Source organism: Antechinus flavipes, chromosome 6 (assembly GCF_016432865.1).
Source record: "Antechinus flavipes isolate AdamAnt ecotype Samford, QLD, Australia chromosome 6, AdamAnt_v2, whole genome shotgun sequence".
Taxonomy (NCBI): domain Eukaryota; kingdom Metazoa; phylum Chordata; class Mammalia; order Dasyuromorphia; family Dasyuridae; genus Antechinus; species Antechinus flavipes.
The window spans coordinates 258,422,480-258,446,814 of record NC_067403.1 but is presented as its reverse complement, the minus strand read 5'-3'; the positions used below and the strand labels follow the sequence as shown (position 1 = coordinate 258,446,814).

At 46.5% G+C, this 24,335-nt stretch overlaps 1 protein-coding gene across 1 annotated transcript in view; it reads left to right on the top strand.

Annotated features, from left to right (window-relative positions):
- CPT1A (carnitine palmitoyltransferase 1A) overlaps positions 1-24,335 on the top strand; it is a 66,539-nt gene that overhangs the window by 28,513 nt on the left and 13,691 nt on the right. The window contains exons 4-13 of the mRNA XM_051964863.1: positions 3,613-3,784; positions 6,421-6,522; positions 8,196-8,333; positions 9,220-9,297; positions 11,703-11,810; positions 12,551-12,638; positions 14,705-14,900; positions 17,838-18,026; positions 20,554-20,659; positions 23,762-23,878. Of these exons, the coding sequence (XP_051820823.1) occupies positions 3,613-3,784; positions 6,421-6,522; positions 8,196-8,333; positions 9,220-9,297; positions 11,703-11,810; positions 12,551-12,638; positions 14,705-14,900; positions 17,838-18,026; positions 20,554-20,659; positions 23,762-23,878 (1,294 nt within the window). The remainder of the gene's footprint in view (positions 1-3,612; positions 3,785-6,420; positions 6,523-8,195; positions 8,334-9,219; positions 9,298-11,702; positions 11,811-12,550; positions 12,639-14,704; positions 14,901-17,837; positions 18,027-20,553; positions 20,660-23,761; positions 23,879-24,335) is intronic.

The following is a 24,335-nucleotide window of genomic DNA, read 5'->3' as shown; positions in this document are numbered from 1 at the left end:
TTGAAGATGACAAGCGGAAAGTGAGCAGACTCTTTGACCTAACCTAATGACATAGACTGACCTTGTGGCCCAAGTCATTACTAATGACGGGTGTGTCCCAACCCTAGAATATCAGTGTGTATAGGAAAGGAGGATTTCAGGCAGAGAAATGATAGCTCACGCCTGTCCTCATGCACAAGGCTTCTGGAGACGTGGAGACATGTCTGATAGGAGCCTGGAGCTTCAAATTAGTTGAGAAACATGGGTCCTTTCATCAACAAAAAAATTATATTGTACTCTTCTAGAAAGAAATCCAGGATTTCCTAAGACTTGGGTAACCCTGCTGTATGAGACCTTATATTAAAAGGGTGTCAACCAGTATTCCCTGGCCCAGGGTGGGACTTACAAAGTCAAGCCAGTAACTCCACTGGTGACTCAATCTTAAAGAACATTCCTTCTGGAAGTTGCTGGAGTTTCCAATTGTAGATGTGTGGGCTTGGTCTTACACTGCTTGCTCAAATTGTGGCAGGCAATCTTTCCCATGGAGCGGATGAAAAATTGCCAGTTTAATCTGAATTAGACCTTTGCTAATGTTGCCTTTTCAGATCAAGATTAAATGGAAGAGATTAGGCCATTGAAAGCTTATTACAATGTGAATATTTCTAAGATTTATGCATTCCTTCCATCCACTAAGTGGAATGGATGGCGGTAGTCTCAGAAAAGGAACCAGGCAGACTAGGGAAGGCCTCCTGGTGGGATGTAGGCCATGTTTTGAGGAGGGTTAAGAGAACAGGAGGTATGGGGGAGGATACATGCAAAGGAGATGATGAGGGACTGCATTTGAGAGCAGAGCAGCTGAACCTGTGAGTCCAAGGAGCAGACAACCAGGTTGGGAAGGGTTTTCAGTACCAGATAGAGGCCTTGATAGTTGCTCTTGGAGGTAATAGGAAGCCACTGTAAGTTGTGTTAGGCAGCAGGAAAGGAGATGATATAGTCCAACTCATAATTAGTAAACTTTGGGGGTTGATTGTAGAATGGATTGGGGTGGGAAAGATCCTTGAGGGATGCAGGGAGACTTACTAGAAAACTATTGCAATAGTCTAGGCAAGAGCTGAAGAGGCTAGTGGCTGTTGAGTGTGGAGACATGTTGTGATGTTTCAACAATAGATTAAAAAATGGCTCCAAGAATATGAGAGCCTGAATGCCTGGGGCACAATATAGTGCTCTCAACAGTAACAAAGAAATTTGAAAAAGGGGAGGGTTTGGAAAGGAAAATAATCAGCTCTGTTTTAGACATGTTGAGTTTGAGATGCCATCTGTCTATCTATATCTGGTATTGTCAGTGTAGAGATCATTGAAACCAAGGAAGCTGATGAAATGATGGAATAGTGTAGGAAGAAAAGAGAAGATGCTACAGCAGAGAATATTGGGTAATCACCAGATAGGAAAGAACAGAATCAAGAGAGCAGCATCGTGAAATACTAAAGAAGAGTCAGACACTTCAGAAAAGTTAAGAAGCATAAAGACTGAGCAAAGACACTTAATTTCTTGATTAGGAAATCAGCGGTCACTTTGGAGAAAGTGATTTCAGTTAAAGAATGAGGTTGGAAATATACTTAAATATATTTAACATGTATGGTCTATCTGCCGTCTGGGGGATGGGGTGGAGGAAAAGGAGGGAAAAATTGGAACAAAAGGTTTTGCAATTGTCAATGCTGAAAAATTACCCATGCATATTTCTTACAAATAAAAAGCTATTAAAAAAAAAAAAAGAATGAGATTGGAAGCCAGACTACAGAGAATTATAAAGAGAATTTTAAAAAAGAAGGAAAAGAAGTAGAGTCACCTCTGGGAAGCAGGTTTCTCAAGTAATTTAGCCATCAAAGGAAAGAGAGAGGTATCTGAGTCACACACATGCAACTCAAAGACTAGCTCATAACTGATCTTGTATCTACCCCCACCCCACATTGCATGTTTTTATTTTTTTCTCCTCATCCATAAGATTCTTCTTAGTGGAGAAAACAGAAGCTGAAAAATGAGTTTTTATCTCTGCCTTCTTTTAGTCATTGGTCATCATCCCATCATCCCCAGGTAACAGCCCAGATCCTCCTTTGAACCTGGGCTTGCCAAATTCTCTCGCTGAAGGACCCTTCCAAGGTATCCTTTGGTTTTCCTCATTCTGGGCTTTGGCACTCCTGCCACTAACATTATATGGACCCTGAACCATTTTGTATTCATTCTTGGGTTCCTGCCCTAACATCCCTCTTTGGTTTCCCATCTTCTTTAGATCTGAGCTAATAAGAGAGTTTCCTGTGTGTCCACATCGGTGTCTTTAGACAATGACCATTTTCATTCTTCATTAGAATTGTTTGACTTTTTATTTTCAGAAAGCACTGGTCTTTCTAGGCTGACTTCCACTTCCTCCATAAAGTTTCAGGCCATGGATCCCTGTCCATACTTTTGTTGAACTCAGAAATCTGATCTCCCCAAAGCCAAAACCCACAGAAGAAAAGATGCGGCTTTTCTTTTCTTATATTCCATGCTAGGATTTGCAATAGCCACTTTCCCTTTCTAGTGGGAATGTTGCTTTTTAACAGAAACCATATTTCTAACGAATCTCTTATTATAAAGTTTCTCTCTATAGGAAATATTTAATATACTACTTTATTTCTCTAGTTTAGTTATTTTCCCCTAAGTTACATAATACAAGAAACCCAAAATACACATTTAAAAAATATCTCTTTAGAAAAACAAACCCAAATGTTTTGCTTTTATACAGGGCTGGGAAAAATTGTAAAAAGAAAAAAGAAAAGAAAAACAAAAATTAAAAATAAATCAAAGTTAAGATTCTTTTTTATACCTTTTAAGGACTTGAGTTTTAAAATGGTTATTTCCATTAGAGAAGAGTATTTCTTGTTTAAAATTTAATTAATCTCTAGTTTGGGAAAGTTTTAATTTTTTTGCAAATTTTTGAAGTTTTTTTATGGAATGATATAGGTGATGATTATTTATATTTGCATATGTTAATATTAAAATTAATAATATAATTTTATTTAAATTCCTTTCATTTAAATTTATTATATATATTTTAATATAATTTGTATAATTATATATGACATAATTATATGATATATTAAATTTATTTAAAATTAGTTAAGATCCAATGATTCCCTAGTTTTTTCTTCCTAATGACTATATTTGAGAGGGTCTGTCTCAATCAAAGTCACAGTAAACAAAGAAGATTAGACGGATGTGCTCAGATGGGGTCAATGAAAGTGATTTTGCTGGGTTGGCAGCTCTGTCTGCCATCAAGGCCTCATGCTTTCAGAGGCACTAAATTCTGCCTTTGCTGTCACTTAATTAGTTTGACTGAAGTAAAGAAGGCACAACAAGCACTGGGTTAAGCATCATTGCCAGCTTAGGAAGAGCGTATTTTGATTTCATGGAAGGAATCACAGAGCCCAGCTTGCTTCCCTGAATGGACGGCATCGGTGTTCTGGTTCTAGTGGGCTCTTCTCTCCCCTGGGGAGCAGGAAGGCTTCTTTTCTTCGTGTTCTCGGTCACAGGGGATCGTTACCTGATGCGCCCCCCCCCCAACCTGGCTAATGTAGAATTGTCCTGTCTGGTTTGCAGGGGTTCTATGTCCACCCAGACCAAGAACATTGTCAGCGGCATTCTGTTTGGCACAGGCCTCTGGGTCACCCTCATCATGGCCATGCGGTACTCCTTAAAGATGCTGCTCTCCTACCACGGCTGGATATTTGCTGAGCACGGCAAACTGAGCCGAGCAACTAGAATCTGGATGGTAATGTTGCTTGGCCGGGATGGCGCCATCTCGCTGAGGCTGGGAGTGGGGGGTTCAGAGCAGTGGCTTCTGTGGGTCCCTCTGTCACATTTCCTTCCTTTTCCCCTTCATATATCATTGCCTTTCCTCCTGTCCTGACTTGCTACAAACTCATTCACTCAGGACGGAGTTGTCTGTGGTCCTGAATTAGCCCTTCTTTTTTCCCCTCCAGTCATCTTCTGATTTCTTTCCAAAATTTGTAAAACTCTCCAACAAAATATGGGCTAAACTGGTTTTTTAATACTAATGAAGTCCCAGGAATAAAAATTATACTGGTTTTGAAGGGCCTTGTGAATAGCAGACACTTGCAAGCACAAACACACACACGTGCACAGAGCATCCAGCTTTCAGAGAGTGCTTTAGGGTTTGTGAGGCAGTGTCCACATATCTCATTTGGCGTAGGTGTTAGGATTATCCCCAGGTGAGGAAACTGAGGCTGAGGAAAGAGAAGAGAGACTTGTTCAGCTAGTAAACTGAACTATATATAATAGTTATTATTATATATAATGTATAAATATATATAAAACTATATATAATAATATAATATATATATTGTACATATACATGTGTGTATATATGTACATATATATATATACATATATATATAACAAATAAGAATTCTTATTTGTATCTTCCTAGCTTCAAGTCTAGCACTATTCTCTGTCATTTTGCCCTTAGAGGTGATATCATCTTACTATTACCAGTGACATTATGTGATTTTCTTTGCAGTTCAGCTACTGGAGAGGGCAAAAGGGCCAGGTGGGGGCAAAGAGCAGGTAAAGTAGGGCCCAAGAGGTGTTTAAAAGGTAATTCACAGGTCTAAGTGATTGCTCTTTGGGAACTCCAACAAATGGGTCCCAGACCTGACCCATGGAGAACAGGAAACAAATATTTAAAGAAAAGACTAAAATACTTGAGGACTTAATTGTTTGATTTTTTTTTCTTTAAAGATTTTGGCTATAATTCAAATATATTGTGGTTTACAGGTAAAGTGAGGTTTACATAAATGCCGTGGTCCAGGTAAACATTGTTTTTCCTAATAAAAAGTGAGATCTCAAGAGGGAGATTTCGGCTTCTGTATCAAAGCCCAGCAGAGGCCTGTCAGCTACATGGCTGCTCCCCCAAAACCCTAACACCCCCCCATAGGGTGAAAGTGACAGCTCAAAAAGTGGGCTCAGTTCTTCCTTAGACTAAGGATTCCAGAAGATCAGTTATCATATTACTATACATCCAATCCAATATTTTTTAAGCACCTACTGTGTGTCAGGTACTGAGCTAAGCCCTGAAGATAGAACTAATTTTTTTTAAGTTCCTGCCCTCAATGAGCTTACAGTTTAATGGGAAAAGATCCCCATCAACCCCCAAAAAGATCAGAACTCACACTGGTTTAACAGGTAGACCTGGCTGGCCCAGCAAGAACACAAACAGGTTATGGGTCAGAGGAGAGATGGCAAGATGGGAGGTTTGCATTGAGTTATGGAAGAGAACTCATCCAGCTCCTATACGTCCCCAAATCCCCTTCACCCACCCCTTCTCTGCCTTTGAATTACCAGCCGGGACAGGTCCAATACCTGTCCAAAACAGGCCAACGGGCTGTTTCCTTACAGGAGTCATCTGTAAGTAACGAGACAGCGTGATGTAGTGGATTTAATTTTGCCTGAGACTATGAGAGCAGGTCACTGAGTATTCCTGGAAATCCCTTCTCTCATCCGTAAAATGAGGGAACTGTCCCCTGCTAGATCTTTTTGGCTGCAAGTAGAAGAAGTGCCCATTTCTAGGAAGGAAACATCTTTCATCTCTCAGAAAGTCCATTGGTTTTCTTGTTCTTCTCAAATTGATGGTTTTCTATGTTGATATTAACATTCCATTATTTTCAATTCAAATAATATATGGGCTCCTAACGATGTCAGGGGGAAGCTTGATTAAAAAAAAAACCTGTCCTAAATAACCCTCACATAAATAATTAAGAAGGGACACCAGACTTTTTTTGTTTTCAAAAAATAGATTTTTATTGGCATCTTTTATTTTTAACATCACATAAATTTCCTTCTGTATCTCTCAACTTCCCAGAGAGCCATCTTTTGTTCCAAATTTTCCCCTCTTTTCCCTCATCCCCTCCCCTAGCTGACAGGTAATCCAATACATGTTAAATATGTTGAAATACATGTTTGATCCTATATATATATATATATATATATATATATATGTATATGTATATATATAGTTATCTTGCACAAGAAAAATCAGATCAAGAAGGAAGGAAAAGAAAAACTGAGTCATCTTTTTTTCTTCAAAAGGAAAATAAAAAGAGGAAAAAATCAGCAAAAAAAAAAAAATCAATCTATTGAAAAAAATCTGCCATTATGTACAATATTCCAAACCCTTGGACTGTCTTGAACCTTCTTGGCAGAGAATTAATAGAATAGTTAATAGAATAATAATTAATAGAAGTCTGATTCTAATTGAATTACAGATGTCTTACAACTCTTGTTTTTTTATAATCCCATTTTAAACCCTATTAGTTGATTTTGCAACATTTATTAGGCACCTACTGTATGCCAGGCACTCCATGCTAATGGGCTTTTCTTGGATTTCAGGGAATGGTGAAGATATTCTCAGGTCGAAAGCCAATGCTGTACAGTTTCCAGACGTCCCTGCCCCGTCTCCCAGTGCCAGCTGTTAAAGATACTGTCAACAGGGTACGCTTTTGATGGAACGGCGCTCTCCCTATTCTAATGCTTTCTAGTGCTTCATTCTTTGGCAGGGCTGGAAGTGATGCTCAGTGAGGCCTTGAGTGTCATCTCGGGGCTTAGGCTCCTTGCCATCTTTCTCCTAAAGGCAGGCTGCACCGTTCCTGAGCTCATCTCATTGCCGGGGGCATAATGACCCGGCTGCCAGATGGTCTCAGCTGTGTCTGGGGCAGTGGCCGCTTGGGGGATGGTTTGTGGCTGTTGATGTGGACACGAGCAAGCACAGAGATCCCTTCTTTCTCTGTCCAGCTCCTTCAGATGAGGGCAGCCTGGGTAGGAGGACAGACCCATTAAGAGAGTCTCCATCTCAGTTGCTGCCTCCTCTCCCAAGCCCCAGCCCACGGGATGCAGGGGAGAGTATCCATTCAGAGTAGCTGGGAGCAAGAATTTTTTATCTTTTGCTTTTTTTACTCAATAGTTTTTATTTTTCCAATTCCATGTGAAAATAGTTTTCAACCTTCATTTTCGCAAGATTTTGAGTTCTCCCTCCCTCTCCTACTTCCCTCACCCCAAGACAGCAAGAAATCTGCTCTGTGGACATTTTCCACATTAGTTATGTTATGAATGAAAAATCAAAACAAAAGGGAAAAAACTGCAAGAAAAAAAGTGAAAATACTCTGTTTCAATCCACATCCAGTCTCTGTAGTTCTCTCTCTGGATGTGGATGGCATTTTCCATCCCACTTCTATTGGAACTGCCTTGAATCATCTTGTTGAGAGTTGATCAGAGTTGATCATCACATATCCTTGTTATTGTGTACAATGATCTCCTGGATCTGCTCCCTTCATTTAGCATCGGTTACCGTAAGTCTCTCCAGGCCTTTCTGAAATCATCCTGCTGGTCATTTCTTACGGAACAATAATATTCCATCACCTTCATATACCATAACTTGTTCACCCATTCTCCAACTGATGAGCATCCACTCACTTTCTTGCCACTACAAACATTGCCACAAACATTTTTGCACGTGTGGATCCTTTTAAGATCTCTTTGGGATACCTTTGGGTCAAAGGGATGCCCAGTTTTTTGGCCCTTTGGGCCTAGTTCCAAAATGCTCCCCAGAATGGTTAGACCAGTCACGACTTCTACAACGATGCATTAGTGTCCGGGAACAAGATTTTACAAATCGACAAGGCTGCTTCTGTGCTTCCCTCAGTGAGTGGGTGACGTCCCTGAGTGGTCCTTCCCCTGTGCTCTCATGTGGTCAGAGAACGAACCAGAGAACCCTGAGAGTCTCATAAGAAACAGGAGCGAAACCAATCAATCCATACTTGCAAAAAATTAAACATTGTCTTCCCTGAGGGATTTGGGAGAGAGGTTGGAAGGTTTGTGGGGGCTGGATCCAGAACTCTGGCTTGGTGGGTGTGGAAACTTTCCTTTTAGTGATAAGGATTGACTTCTCATCAATATAAAATCTTAGAAACTTAAGATCCCATGAGATTAAGAAAACTGTGACACTGAGACATTAACAGGCTTGCCCACTTTTGCTAAGATGTGTAAAAGAGTGGTCTTGAACCCGGTCTTCCTGACTCTAAGGCTGCTGGGAATCACTAAGGCATAAATCGATTTTGACATCCTCCCCAACCTTGATTTTCCTTTTTGTTTCAATGACTTAAATCTAGTATCTAGAATCAGTCCAGCCGCTTCTGAATAAAGAAGATTTTAAAAGGATGAAGGGGCTTGCCGAAGATTTCTCCATTAACCTCGGGCCAAGACTGCAGTGGTATCTGAAGCTGAAATCTTGGTGGGCCACAAACTATGTGAGTATATGGCTATCGGCTCCTGGGCCTTAATTGTCCTGATTAGTAGTCCCTGCTGCTGGTGTTTGACGTGACTGGATTTTCTTGGTAGAAGTGAAGGAGAAGAGCTTCCTATTCTTAGGCAATCAGCATGCATTTATTAAGCACCTACTCTGTGCCAGGCCAGCTGCTAAGTTCTAGGGATCCAGATTTAAAGTATGAAACAATCTCTTGGAGTTATCTGTCATGGGGGGCCATTAGGACCTAAGAGCTAATGAGGTTCCCCAAGAAAGAGTAGAAAGAAGAGGGTCTAAGACAGAAACTTGGGGACACCCACAATTGAGGATATGGTGTGGACAACAAACCTGCAAAGTAACCTGGGAAAGAATGGTCAGATAACCAGGGGAACCAAGGAGAAATGGGACAGATCCAGGAGGAGTGGGCTGATTCAGCATAAAGAGATCCTTGATAATTCTGGCAGGAGACCCAAGGGCATGGGGCCAGGGACTGGGAACTCCACTCATGAGGAAATCTGAGGGACGAGAAGGGATCTCCAGGGATCTCCCGGACTCCAAGTACTTGGGGCAGCCTTAAGCCAGGAGAAATCCTTGCTCAATGTTGAGGAGAAGTCCTTGGTGAGTGGGCCAGCCTGGCCCCGGGGCCACCACCTGCCAGTTGGCATCTCTCCCCCGCAGGACAACGGTGCCCTCTGTCTAGGGCCCTGCGAGTGCAGGAGGAGCTCTTGTAGTCAGTCTACGAGATCCAGTTCCAGTTGGCTAATGGCAGCTCGCCCTCTGCGGCTGGGGCTCCCGCCCCTTGCCCCCTCCACCCCCTCCGCCCTGACCCTGAAAATGGCCGATGTTCCTGTTGAGAATTTTGTGTCTCTCTGTCTGTGTCTCCAATTTAGGTGAGTGACTGGTGGGAAGAATACATCTACCTCAGAGGACGCAGCCCCATCATGGTGAACAGCAATTATTACGCCATGGTGAGTGTGCCAGCGGAGGTCCGGGTGGTCTGGGAGAAGAAGGTCCTCTCCAGCCTCGGGCTGGCGAGTGTGCTTGGAGGGCCCGGCTCTGCCTCCCCAGCTCAGACTGCTCGGGGAGCTCCCTCCTTCTCCCGGAAAGCGGCTTGCAGGGCCTGCAGGACAGGCTGCCCCGGAAACAGGACCCTGCCCGCTGCCCGCTGCCCAGGCCTGGCAGGGGATGCACGGAGGGCGTCAGCCCTTTCACCAAGCAGTGACTGAGGGCACAGGACTGGCCCCCGCCTCCAGTCAGGAGGAGGATCCCAGACCCTCCTGGCTCCAGGGAGAGAAAGCCTTGGACTGTGATAAAAGCGAAGTTGACCTCTCGGAAAGGGGAGAACCAGAGGCTAAAAGAACCCGCCATATTGGCGAGCCCCGCGAAGAGGGAGCACCAGATCCTGGGAAGATGCCGGTTGGCCCAGGGACCTCCTGCTGTGCGGGGTGCCGCGCGGGCCGGGCCGCAGACTCTCCGGCTGGAGCCACAGAGAGAAGGGGACGGGGATGCGGGGCCTTCTGGAGGCCCGTGGACTGGCTCGCCCTCGAGAGATGAAGAAACGTGATCCTGTTGACTTGGGCCTGCCAAGTTTTTGCTGGCAGTGACTTCCTGTGCCCAGAGGCGCCCAGACTGTGTGTCACGGCTTGACCGTCCGTGGGATCAGTGGGGTCAGTGTTTACAAGGCGGGCCAGAGGCCCCTGGGCAAGCCCAGGGAAGCACAGCTCCGGGTCTGGCTCAGGCCTCCTGGGGCTCCTTGGCAGTTGGTAGGGGGGATTCCTAGGACCGTGTTCTTTAGCATGTCACAGCGCAACCACGAGTGCGGCTTGAAAAGGCCGAGCTCCTCTCTGAGCTGAGAAGACCTTTTCCCTTTGCCTGCAAACATGAGATTTGGAAAACATTTAAAACAAGGAAGGCCTTGGGGGAGACCCCCCCATCCCTGCTTAGCAGCAGCAGATGGGGGCCCCCCAATATCAGAGAGCAGCATGATCTGTGAGAGCCTGGCTAAGAAGGCAGCCTGAGGATCCAAGGGAACTGTCCTCTGGAGGAGGAGGAGGCAAACAAAGATGGCGGCTCAGAAGGACTCGCGATCCTAGGGCTGGCGATCATGGACTCACGTGCTGGTGGAGGGCTGGACATGGCCTGGGCTCTGCCCTGGCTTTCCTTCCCCTCCTGGGGACGCTCCCTGTGCTCCATGGGCCGGCTCAAGGCACGGGGACCTCCCCTAGCTCGGGTCCTGCACTGTGCCATCCCAAGAAGCCCCCTTAATCACTCCCCAGCCTCCTCATACATGCGGCCATCCAGACATTCTCTGGGAGAGTCAGAGTAACCTCCCAAGAGAAGAGCCTCCCCAGGCCCTGCAGTGGAGGAGGAGCACGGCAGCTCCTGCCGAATGGCCGTCCAGAACGTTTCTTGCTCCCTTTTCCTTCTCTCCCCCCTCCCTTTCTTCCATCCTTTGTTTGCTTTATCTTTCCCTTCCAGACTCAATGGAGTTTTTCTTCCCTCCCCTTCCCTCCACTCTTCTACTTTCTTCTTGTTTTCCCTCCTTTCTGCCCTCCCCTATCCCTCCCCATCCTCCCTTGCTGGGGTTTGCATCTCCTTGAGCTTCCCTCTTCTATTTCCCGGTCACTTTTCTCCTCCCGCCCCTTCTTCTGGCCACCCCATCCAGGGTCAGCTTTTCCAAGACCCCCATTCTTTTTATTGTCTGCCTCTCAGCTCCCTGGCCCGCCCTGGCACTCCCAGGGAGTTCCCATGCCCCAGGGCTCCTGTGGCCCGACCTGGAGCAGGTAGAGCCGAAGGAGTTGCACCACACTCTGGGAGGGGCTCAGACCACCATCCCAGTGGGGACATTGGCTTCCTTAGCTTTTCCCTGTCCCGGTTCTACCTTCCTGGGTTTCTTGGTTCCCAGCTTGCAATTTTCCGATTTGACTCTGACCTTTGATACTTATCTCACATCCATACACACTGAAAGGACCTTTAATTTGTGATCCCAAACCATTGTTCCTCTGTAATGTGAGTGGAGATTTCATAAATAAATAAGAGAATGAAAATGGATGGAAAATGTTTAAAAATGTAAGCTTGCCCTCCCGCACTTGAGCAGATAAAAAACCTCAGTTCGTTTGTCCGAGGAGAACGTTTTGAGGTTGGTTTGTCCGAGGAGAGCGTTTTGAGGTTGGTTTGTCCGAGGAGAACGTTTTGAGGTTGGTTTGTCCGAGGAGAACGTTTTGAGGTTGGTTTGTCCGAGGAGAGTGTGTTTTAGTAGAAACGTGGAAACACTCGAGGGCATTTTCTAAGTGCCTTCTTCTTTTGAGATCTTCCCAAGCATTCATGTCTCTTTCTGCCTTGTTCTCTGTCCCCCGTCTCTCCCCCTTCTTAGGATTTATTATATGTCCTGCCAACCCGAATTCAGGCGGCGAGGGCGGGGAACGCCATCCATGCGATCCTGCTGTACCGGAGGAAGCTCGATCGAGAGGAAATCAAACCAGTAAGTCAGAAGTGGGACTCCTGTCCGGAGGCCCCGGGCAGCTGGTCTCTGCCCCACCCGCGAAGGCCTGGCCCTTTAAGGGAGAGTGTTTGCTTTTGAAGGACATTCCTCAAGCTAATTAGCGAGCGGTTGCCACGAAGAACAAAAAGCTTCCACGGTTAATGATTATTTTACTTGGAGAGTCGGTTTGAAACAAATAACAACACAGAAAAATAAGATGTGTTCTGGAAGAAATGCAGCATGGGAAACTTTGGAGGGCACCTGGAGGGCACATTTCAATAAATAATCCTCTGGAACACGGCATTCCAGGGGAAATATTGTTCTTTCTTTAAAGAGCCCGAAAAACGAAGCCAGACGCTGTGGTTGTTGGTTAGAGGGATACTGTTGGGCTGGTGGGAGGATAGGAGATAGCGTGAAACAAAAAGGAGCAGTGATGGGGAAGAAGCCCATGTGGATTTCTGTGTGTGTGTGTGTGTGTGTGTGTGTGTGTGTGTAATTATGTGTGTGAATGATTGTGTGTGTGTGTGATTATGTGTGAGAGTTTGTGTGTGTGTGTGTATAATTGTGTGTGTGAGAGGGGGTAAGTATGTGTGTAATTATGAGTGTGTGTGATTATATGTGCGAGTATGTGTGTGAATGTGTGTGAGTGTGTGTATGTAAGAGAAAAACACAGAAAAAGTTACCTTCTTTTGCTTTTTTTTTCTTTAAAAATTTATTTGAAACATCCATCTGTGTTACAGATTCTTCTGCTGGGGTCCACTGTGCCCCTCTGCTCAGCCCAGTGGGAACGGATGTTTAATACCTCTCGAATCCCAGGAGAGGAGACAGGTGAGTGTCTGGGAGTGTGACCTGGGCGGGAGGGGTCGTACCTTGACCTGGATGGCCTGGACTTCTAGTATAAGTCACATCTACCTGTCCCCCGACTCCCCTTGGGAATCTCTGTCCCCTTCTAAGAGATGGATTTTTTAGGCTGATCATCTTGATCTCTGTTTGGTGGAGGATTGGCTTATTTTCTGTTTTCTCTCGGTAGTTTCTTGGGTGTGATCTAACCTGTAGCCTATAGGGTCAGAGCACCTAGTGTGGCCACAACTTTGGGTGTGATCTGACCTGTGGTCCATGGGGTCAGAGCCCCTAGTGTGGCCACAACTTTGGGTTGATCTGACCTGTGGTCCATGGGGTCAGAGCACCTAGTGTGGCCACAACTAAAGGTGCGATCTGACCTGTGGTCCATGGGGTCAGAGCACTCAGTGTGGCCATGACTTTGGGTGAGAGACATCACCTCACCTCTGATCCTTAGGCTGCTCACTCCCTTTCCAGAAGGGGCTCGTAGCTCTACCCTTGGATGCTCTTGTAATCATGACATTCTTGACCTTCGAGGCCCTGGCTTTTCCCATCAGTAGGCAGTGGTGGGGTCCCTGTGAGCAGGCTGACCCTGTAGCCAAAAGGAGGGCGTCCACAACACTGTTGATCCACGTTGTTTGGTGATGTGATTTCTTATGACTTTTGTGCTGATTCTTTTTCATTCTTAAAGGAATTGGCTTTTGGGTAACTTGCCCCGGTTCCTAGCATTTCCCCTCACGTTTGTGTCTGAATCCCTCCTTCCCCTCCCTGCTCTAGGGCTGACAGAGCAGCCAAGCTGAGCACAGGGAGGAGTTTAGCAGAGGGCAGCAGCCGAGGCCCTCCCTCCGCTCCAGCTCTTCCTCCTGAGCCCGAGCAGGGGGCTTGGAGCCGCCTCGTCCACTCAGCACCAGGGCCTGAACCCTCCGGGACAGGGGACCATCCGTGTCGTCTCTTTGGAACCGTCCCGGTGATGAGCTCCCTGCCCTTCCATTTGGGGGCGGCTCTAAGGCTGGAAAGTTCCCGTGTTGAGTGGAAACTTGGCACGTGGTGGGCATTCCTGTGGCAGAGCGTAAACCTGGGGCCGTCTCAGATTCGCTCCTGTCCGCTCCTTCCTAGAGCTCCTCGGGGCTTCCCGGGCCCCTTCCTCCCAGCAGCCCGGGGCGGCCGTGCCCTCGTGTACAAACACGTTCCCTGGGCCTCAGAGAGGGCAAGGGGTTTGACCAGAGTCACATGGCGCTGTCAGTCTCCTGACTGCAGATCCAGGGCCCTTTGTGCCCCACAGCCCCATCTCAAGGACGAAGGACTGGAATATGGCCCTTCCCTTCCCTTGCCCCATCAGTCACGGAGGGAGTGCGTCAGTCTGGCTGCACATCCCCTGATGTGACTGATCCCTGTGGGCCCGCACAGGCAGGAAGGGACAGGGGTGGAGGCGGGGACTGACCCTGTGCACTCAAGAGCATTCACTGACTCGCACTGGGGTAAGCGCCCCCCACCAATGCACATCACCACCATGTAAAGCCTCCCCGAGGTGTCTGGAGTACCAAGAAATGAGGAGACGGCCTGGGATGCGGCTGCCGGTCTGTCTACCGGACCACACTGGTGGGGGTTGGGGGGAAACAGGAAGGACCTGGTTCTCATCCACCTTTGTCATTTGTGGCCGTGTTTCCTGGGTCTCGGTTTCCTCATCTGTAAAGGGTGGCTAAAAGCACCCAAAGCCCCTCCCTCTGCAGACGTTAGCGAATTGTTCCGTCCGAGACCGGGGAGGCTGGGAGTCAGGCACAGTGCCCGCTGCCCGTCCCTTGGTTTTATGCATAAAAGCACAAGCCCTTCTGCCTGACAGATCAGCAGTTTATTTAGGATGCTTCCCTATTTCTAGATATTGCTTCGGCATCAAGGGTCTCGTTTGCTTTCCAGCGGGACGAGAAGGTTCGTAGTGGCCGGCGTTTGGCCGGGGACCGCCGCCGGTTGGTTCCTGCCCTCCTTCGGGATTGATCAGCGAACATTTCTCGGTGAAAAGTGCCCTTCTTTTTAACGATGCCCCCTCCCCTCCTCAGATACCATCCAGCACGTGAAGGACAGCAAGCACATTGTGGTGTACCACCAAGGGCGCTATTTCAAGGTCTGGCTCTACCACGATGGCAGGTTGTTGAAACCCCGGGAAATCGAGCAGCAGATGCAGAGAATTCTCGATGACCCTTCGGAGCCTCAGGCCGGAGAGGAGAAGCTGGCCGCCCTCACGGCCGGCGAAAGGTGGGTGCCCAGCTCGGGCATACGCCCGGCATTTCTAACACTCGCTCCACTTCAGGCCCGTTCGCGTCCGTCCTCCAAGGCCTCCGGGTCACTCTCTGTAAAAGGGGAGGGTCCGACTGGTTGGTCTCTGAATTCCTTCCCAGCTCAGAGATGTCCCATGACTCCGCCTGTGGTTCTGCGGGTACCGGGCAGAATTTATAAGGCTGCAGTGGCCGGCCAGGCCCCCGGGAGCTCCATTCTGCTCCGGGTCAACCCTGTCACTGAGGCGTGACCTTGATTCCAAGGACACGTGGAGGACAACAGAGTACAAACTTGTAACTCACTGGGGAAAAAACCAAACGTCCTTCACAGATGGATGGGAGAGAGGTCAGGCAGGTCCCAGCCTCCGTGGGGGTCGTGTTGGCAAATGCGTCAAGCTCTAATGAAGAGCCCATAAAGCTCCCCTTCCCCTCAGCCAAAGTGGCTCCCCTCTGTCCCCCAATCTTGGGCCACCCTCTTCTGGCTCCATAACTGTTTTCCTCTTCCCGGCTGCTGAAGCCTTTCCCTTCAGAGCCCAATTCCAAAGCACGAGAAAGTTCCTCTTCCGTGCCCCCCACAAGTTCCTCACAAGACTTGGTGCAGTGGCTCCTTACATGCTGGTCTCTCGTCCTTAAGTAAGATGGTGGCCCCTGACAGTTCACTCCCTGAAGCAGGCGTCTGCCCCCCATTCAGAAGAGAAGCATCACTGGGATGAGTCTGACCCGGGTTCTGAGGCAGGCGTCTGCCCCCCACTATATAAAGAGAAGCATCACTAAGTCTGATGTAGGTTCTGAGGCAGGCGTCTGCCCCCCATTACGAAGAGAAGCATCACTGAGCTGAGTCTGACCCGGGCTCTGAGGCAGCAGCTGCTTCTTTGCATGGGACAAGTAGTGGAACACTCGGCGGAATCAGGAATTCAACCTTCACTTATTTGCATCTGAAGCATTGAAAATTATTAGAATGTGGGCAATATGGAGCCCAGAAGTGAGTGCTGATTGGGGAACGGCTGTAGTTTACCTGCTTAGAGAGAGATTAGAGTTGGGTACCTAACCCTAAGCTAAGGGGGCTTGTTCATGGATGAGACTGTTGTGTGTTCTTCATTCTCGAAGAGGACCATGACGTAAGGGAGGGGATGCTACAGCATGCGAGTGAAGGGGATAAGGGAGGGAGGGCTGGGCAGGGTTACCGGCCTCGCTTTCCCCTCAGAGCCCTCTGGCTCCAGGGGACAGTTATAGATCCGAACCACTGGAGCTGCCCGAGCTGCTGAACCAAAGAAGGCCTAAGAAGGAGCCGAGATGGGCGCCAGAGAGGCGGTCGTTGTCTCGGAGGTGTCACTTGTTGCCAGGCAGATTGGCTGCCCAACGAGCGGCCGCAGTGCTCTCTCCTGACACCTGCTGTTGAGAAGAACCGGGAACAGAGAGAACAAATGCTGTTCTCCGTTGTCCCGGGAGAGGGCAGCCGGAGGGGTTTCTCTCCCTGTCCCCTGATGTTGACAAGTGATGGCGAGGCTTTTGTCAACCGTGGACAAGTCATTCGCTGGGTTAGTCTCCGAGTCTTCAGCTGACAGCACCGGCCGGGGCAAGCGATGGGTCCCCCGGTGCCGTCCGTGATCCATTTGGGAGCAGAGAAGCCGCCCGGGGATCCACGCCCTGGGGAAGGCTAGGGCAGTGATAGCTAAGCACAGATTGGCTCAGGCGGCTGTGGAAGTCCCCGTTGACAGATACTGTGCTCAGGAAACTTATCTGGACAGTTCCCAAGACTAAAAAGGGCACCAAAGTCTATTACTTGGATTTTGAATTGCCCTGGCCACATGTGTCCTAGTCCAGGACTTTGGGTGTGTGCCCGTTCTCCCCACCAACACTTACACATTGGAAGAAATTGTAACTGAGGTTTCTGAGTGGAATGCTATGTAAATATAGTGAGTTTACTTTGCATTTCCAGTAAATATTTTGGTTAAGATTAATTGGATATTAGTGGCTACTTTGTTTTTTTGTTTTTTTTAATAACTTTTTATTGATAGAACCCATGCCAGGGTAATTTTTTACAGCATTATCCCTTGCACACACTTCTGTTCCGATTTTCCCCTCCCTCCCTCCACCCCCTCCCCAAGATGGCAAGCAGTCCTTTACATGTTGAATAGGTTAGTAGCTACTTTGTTCATGGGAAATACACAGGTTGGAACTTAGGAACTATTTTTTTTTCTGAGGCAATTGGGGTTAAGTGACTTGCTCAGTGTCACAGAGCTAGGAGGTGTTAAGGGGGCTTATGAACTTTAATAGTCACCCACAAGTTATTCCTAAGACCCTGAGAGTTAGGGTAGTTAATCGGGAGTAGTCACCTCCCTCTCAGCCCCTCGACATTTCCTGGGCGGCGATACAGCCGGCAGGCTCTGCCGTGTGACGGGCCCTGTGCGGTTCTTTGATGAGATCCTCTGTGTCACCAGGAGGAGGTCATTGGCCATGGGTAAGATGTTGCGGCCTTTACATCCCTGCCCCCATGTCTCCATGGATTTCTTGGTGATGGGGTGCTCTGATTTGTGGCCAAAGGGGGAAAAAACATGATAAATTGAGAAAGTGATAAAAGTGTGCTGTGGCTGCCTCCAGCCTCCGTGGCTCTTTCTTTGGAAGCTCGGGGTGTTCCTCATCAGGGGTCCTCTGGGATGTCCCAGGTTGTGCAGATTACGTGAGATAATCCCTACCAACCTCCAAGTGGGATGGAAACGGGAGCTCTCACTGGCACGCTCGTGGTTATCGTTCATCATCGTGTTGTGGGTCATGGGCGATATTTCCTCCCTTCTTCTTGGCTTTGGTGGGAGTTTCCTAAAAAACAGTGAAGGTTTTTTAACTGGCGATATTGGGAAATGTGGTAAGTACCCCCTGGTGACGTTTGCCCCGGCAACTTGTCTGATCTTTGCTGCAGAGTGCCTTGGGCCAAAGCTCGCCAGACCTATTTTTCCCGTGGGAAGAACAAGCAGTCCCTCGATGCCATCGAGAAAGCGGCGTTCTTTGTGACCCTGGATGACACCGAGCAGGGCTATAACAAAAAGGATCCCGTGACCTCCATGGACAGTTACGCCAAGTCTCTGCTGCACGGCAAATGCTATGACAGGTAGGGCACTGGGCGGCCATCCTCCGAGCCCCGAGGAAGCCCCCGTCCCATGGGAAAAGCCCGTGTCAATCAGTCAGCATCTGAGACGGGCGTCATTAGGCCGGGGTGGGAAGCGGGGAGCTTTTTTCTGCCAGGGACCATTTGGACATTTATAACATCACTTGCAAGCTTACAAAATTACCGACTTATAGACCTCAAACAGAGGAAAGTAGTCATACCTAGCTTTGGGCTCAGCATCACTAACTGATGGCAACTGATTTCTTGGACCCTCGAGCCAGACGCTCCCCATCCAGGTTTAGAACAAACACCTGAGAGCTATAGAGGGCTCCGCTTTTTAAGCATTTTTAGACTTCTCTCCTCAAAGTTATTTCAAAAAACACTCTTCGACCCTGCTCATGGGTTCTGACTTTGTCAGGGTGGAGAGCTCTTTCCCCTGGGGCAAAGTGCTCACCTGTGATTTAGGGGAATCAGTCCTTGGGGGTTCTTGAAGCACAGAGAGTCAGCTAAAGTGCTTCAGAGATGGTGGAGGTCTTCCTGATTCTAAACACAGCACTTTATTAAGAATTTCATGCTGTCTTAAAAAAAAAGGAAATAGTATTAACAGAATGGATATTTTCTCCTCCTGATATACAGTAGACCACATGATTCTTTTTTTTAATTATAGCTTTTTATATATAAAACATATGCATGGGTAATTTTTCAACATTGACCCTTGCAAAAACTTCTGTTCAACTTTTCCCCTCCTTCCCTCCAGCTTCTCCCCTAGATGGCAGGTAGTCCCATACATGTTAAATATGTTAAATTACATATTAAATCCAATATATGTATACATATTTATACAGTTATCTTGTTGCACAAGAAAGATTGGATTTAGAAAGAAGGTAAAAATAACCTGAGAAGAAAAAACAAAAATGCAAGCGAACAATAACAGAAAGAGTGGAAATGTTATGTTGTAGACCACATGATTTTTATACAGAAAATAAAACCATGTATGGCCAAGGGTGGAGGAAAAATCCCAGTCAGAGTGGGCAGACTTCCCATGGGAAGTCAGGGATGCCAGGGGTTCCCAAATCTGGCACCTGACACAGCCTGGGATTCTGGGAAAGTCCCTTAATCTCTGTGCTTCAGTTGCCTCATCTGTAAATGAGTATGACCTGCTTCCCTTCCCCTCAGGGCTGTTGGTGAGGCCCTTATGAAATAGTATAAGTTGTTCTTTGTGTTAGTAGGATGTAGGATTACATGTAAGAGTCTTTTACCTTTTTTTATCTCAATGAGGGCTGCACTGATTTTCCTATAGTATATAAGAGTAATAAATAGAATTACAAATGAGATAAATTGAAAGCTGCTGTTCTTCCTGTCTTCCTGGTTGTTCTCCCAGTTGCCCAAGCCCAAAGCCCAGAAAGTAATGACCAAAAGTTGTTTTATTGGTCACCATTTCCCATATAATCCAGACTCCAAAATACTCTTGCCCCGTGTCATTTTATACATTGCTTGTGGGCGTATTCAGCCCAGAAGCACCTGTTGTGCCCAGGCACTGGGGAGATGGGAGAAATGAGCTGGATATTTGAGAGAAGGCAGCTTTGGAAGGCTGCTAAAACAAACCCAATGAGAAAGCACGAGCCTGAGTTTCTCCCTCCCCTCTATAGCCACAGGGGCTACAAGACTGTGAGGGAGCTCCGCCCTCAGTGGGGATTCTGCTCTCCACAGGGTTAACCAATCAGCCCACAGCTCTGTGTGAGTTTTGTCCCTGCCTCCCCAGACAGCCCATCCAGTGCCCTGGAGGCTGCATGCCCACTAGTGGTAATGGCTAGTGACCAATCCATTTATTTATTAAGAGCCTACTATGTGCTGGACACTATGCTCAGGTGCACATAGTAATGGAAGTGGAGCCTTTAGGAAGGCTGAGGGCAAGGGACCATCCAGAAAGTGACTGCAAGATGAGGGGTGATGAGAAGAACCAGCAAGATAGTGGTTTGGGGAGAGGAGAGGCCCTGCTGTGATTTGGCATCTTGTTGGCCATGTGGGAGGAGAGGAACCAGTGAGGAGGGAAGGATGATGTTGAAACTCAGGTTCCAAAAAGGTGGGACGCCTGCCTCAGAAAGAGCACAGTGAGGAAGAGGGATGGATCTACAGGGAGAAGCAGGGAACGAGTTGGCTTGTCAAAGGAGCACTGAGCCAGGTGGGACCTTCCAAGCCCCTCAGATGTCCCAGAGTCAGCCAGTTAATGTCTGAGCCAGGCTGTCCAGCCTCTGACCACTCCAGCACTCCAGCCATCATGCAACACTGCCTGTTTTAACACGTTCCAGACATGTTAGATCTGATGCATTCATGGGAAATCCAGTTTGAAACAGCTGCTTATCCAGGAGATAGTTGGTGTACAGGTGGGGAGGGGTCTCTTGCAGAGTGATGATACGTCAGCCTGTGGGAGCTGATCGGGTTTCCCCGAGAGCAAAGGTGAGAGCTGACCTGGGGCCAGCTGGTTTCCCTTTTGTCACAGGGGAATTGAATCTGCTTTCTTTGGTTGCAGGTGGTTTGACAAAACGTTCACATTCATTGTCTTCAAGAATGGTAAAATGGGTATGAATACAGAACATTCATGGGCAGATGCGCCAATTGTTGGTCATCTGTGGGAGGTGAGATGTTATAATTTTATTTTATTTTTGCTGAGGTAATTGGGGTTAAGTGACTTGCCCAGGGTCACACAGCTAGGAAGTATTAAGTGTCTAAAATCAGATTTGAACTCAGGTCCTCCTGACTTCAGGGCCAGCAGTCTATCTACTGTGCCATCTAACTGCCCCTGATGCTATAATTTTAAATATAAAATTAAATTTTAAATTAAAAGAATAATTTAAATTTAAATAAATTTAATTTAAATAAAATTATAATTTAAAATATAATTTAAATAAAGGAATTTTTATTCTGTTATTCTGTTAGTCTTAAGTTCAGGCAATAGGAAAGTCAATGTGGAAATATTTCCCTAGTACCCATACAGTTCACAAACTATTCCCACAAGTGATCTGTGGGTGAAAAAGTGAACCACCCTCTTTGGTTCCCATCCTTTCATGCTGCTGTGAATGTTTTGGTCCTTTCTTGTCCTTTTTAAAAATTTTTCTTTGAGATATATATATATGTATATATGTTTTTGGATGAGCTGGAACTGTAGACTTACTTTCATTTTCATTCTCCTTACTATCAGGAGCCAGAAGCATTTTTTGACATGGTGGTCAATAGCTCCCACCGCTCCCAGACTATCACTGCTACACAACTACACTCTCCCCATCTTGACCCATGGGCAAAGCCGTTCAATGCTCTACTGCTTTCAGACTGGCCCCGCCAAGCTCCAAACTTGAATTACTCCCATTATCCATTTTTTTCATTCCTCTTCACCTCCTGCTGAACAAATCACAAAACTGGGTGAATTGGGGCCCCCACGAATTTATAGCACAGCATCTCAACTGGGCTCTCACTGCAGCAAGGCATTGTTTTTATATTGCCCTAATGAACTCACTTTCCAAACCTTTTCCCTCGTCAAACCTCCCGTGACGCTTCCATCCCTCTCTCTCTCAGTTAAGAGACTTGGCTCACGTTTTACTGAGAAAATTTGAGGCCATTTTCTCTGAGCTCTCTCCTTTCCTCTCTTGCTTACCCATCCCACCTCTTCCTTCACTCTATCCTCCTTCCTTCCTGGCAGCACATCTCTCTCTGTGTACGTGTGGCCCCACTCCATCGCGTCTCGTCCGGCAGCCTGCCTCCTCTACATTTCCCTCACCTTTCCTCTCTCCCAGTCTACTAACTGCATCCCTGCCTAAAAACACACCCACAAGCAAAACAAAGGTCCGTGTGTTAAACGCTTATTGATCTGTCCATTCCCACCGGCCTTAGTCTGATATCTGCTTTGTTGATAACTGCTTGAGAAAACAGCCCACAAGTGGGACCTCCACTTTCTTTTCTCTCTCGCTTTTCCTGACTCTTGCCATCTGGCTTTCCTCGTTTCCCTGAAAATGCCCCCTCCAAAGGTAGCAGAGATCCCTGGATCACCAAGTCTAAGGATCTTTTCTCAATTCTCCTTCCTTTTGTGCTCCACAAGCTTTGACACTCCAGATCACCCTCTCTCTTCTCTCTAGGTAATTGTTGTGCTCTTTCCTGCTTCTCTTTCTGCCTCTAACCACTCTTTCTCAGTCTCCATTGTTATATCTTCATCCGAGACATGTCCAGTAACTATGCATGTCCTTCAAGCCTCTATCCTGTCCCTCTTCTCTCTCCCTTCCATATAACTTCATCGGCTCCCATGGATTCAGCGATCATCTCATTGCAGATGCTTCTCACCTTTATCTATCCAGTCCTAACATCTTTGCTACTCCATTCACACATTCCTAACCGCCTATTGGATTTCTCAGAACATAAATCCTTTGGATCCAACATATCTAAAACTAAATTCATTATCATTCTTCTCCAGCCTCTCCTCTTCCCAACTTTCCTATTCCTACTGAAAGTTCCTCCCTTCTCCCCATCATCTGGGCTCTTAGCCAAGGTAACTTTCAGAAGGAAGGTACCAGCTGCTGGGAGTTCTCCAAAGTCTTCATGTAAAGATCACCCTTGGGCTGAATTTTGAAGGAAACAGGCTTCTAAAAAATAGAAGTGAAGAGAGAATGTATTCTAGGGTATAGGTGCTGGCTGTAGGAGGTGAGAAGTAGAATGCTATGTGTGAAGAACAGCAAGAACACCAGTTTGGCTTCCCATTTCTGTCCACCCTGCTCCCCTCCATCACCCTCAATTTATATTTCCTCCTCTTGTCTAGGATGTATATATATATATACATACATATATATATATATATATATATATATATATATATGTGTGTGTGTGTGTGTGTGTGTGTGTATATGTGTGTGTGTATATATATAATGTGTGTGTGTATATATATATATATATATAATTATTATAGCTTTTTATTTACAAGTTATATGTGTGGATAATTTTCCAGCACTGACAATTGCCAAACCTTTTGTTCCAATTTTTCCTCTCCTTCCCCCCACCCCTCCCCCAGATGGCAGATTGACCAATACATGTTAAATATGTTAAAGTATAAATTAAATTCAATATAAGCATACATGTCCTAACAGTTATTTTGCTGCACAAAAAGAGTCGGACTCTGAAATAGTGTACAATTAGCCTGTGAAGGAAATGAAAAATGCAGGCGGGCAAAAATAGAGGAATTGGGAATTCTATGTAATGGTTCACAGTCGTCTCCCAGAGTTCCTTTCTGTGTGTAGCTGGTTCAGTTCATTCCTGCTCTATTGGAACTGATTTGGTTCATCTCATTGCTGAGGAGGGCCATGTCCTTCAGAATTGATCATCATATAGTCTTGTTGTTCAGGTATACAATGATCTCCTGGCCCTGCTCGTTTCACTTGGCATCAGTTCATGTAAGGGATTTATAATTTTTTAACCCCCAGCTAGTTTCATATTTTGGGTGGGTATTTAGGAGTTTGTGCATTGGTTTAAAATGTTCTCTTTCTACTTATTATTCTGTTAAAAATAAACAGAAATTCCAGTTGCAGGAAAATGTTTTAAAATTTGAAATCTGTCCAAGCGTTTTGTATGAGGGCTTTCTTGAATATCTTTTTAAATGGCCGAGGATTTTGACTTAAATCCTTGAAGAGAACCTTAATATCATCAAGTGCAAAATTCCTGTTGTCTTTAAATAAATACCCATATGGCTTTATTCTTTGCAGTATGTGATGGCTACAGACTGCTTCCAGCTGGGCTACGCCGAAGACGGTCACTGTAAGGGAGACACCAATCCCAACATCCCGTGCCCCACGAGGCTCCAGTGGGAAATCCCAGAAGAAGTGAGTCTGGGAGGAGCAGGGTCCGTGTCAAGGGTTCCACCGTGTCCCTCTTGGTGTGGACGCGCTTAGTAGCTGAAAGGAGGCATCCTTGACTCGAGGGGGAAGCTGAGTCAGGACCTAGCAATGGCTTCTGTAACTTCCCTTCTGCATACAACTCTGTTCTTAACCTGACCAGGAAGAAAAGCTCAGTGTTCTTCGATTGGAGTTTAGTGCCTACGTCCTTATCTTGGATGTATAATATATAGTATCTTGGATTAAATAGTGAGCAAGTAAAGTCTCCATAGAAATCCCCTGGGAAAAGGAAGGAAGGGAAGAAAGAGCATTTATTAAGTGCTTACTGTATGCAAAACACCGTGCTAAGCTGAGATGATGGTTACCCAAAGAATAATGATGGTCAAGGTAATGAACTCCTTGGGGATCTTTGCCTTTGAGATGTTTCATGCTCATTACTCATCTG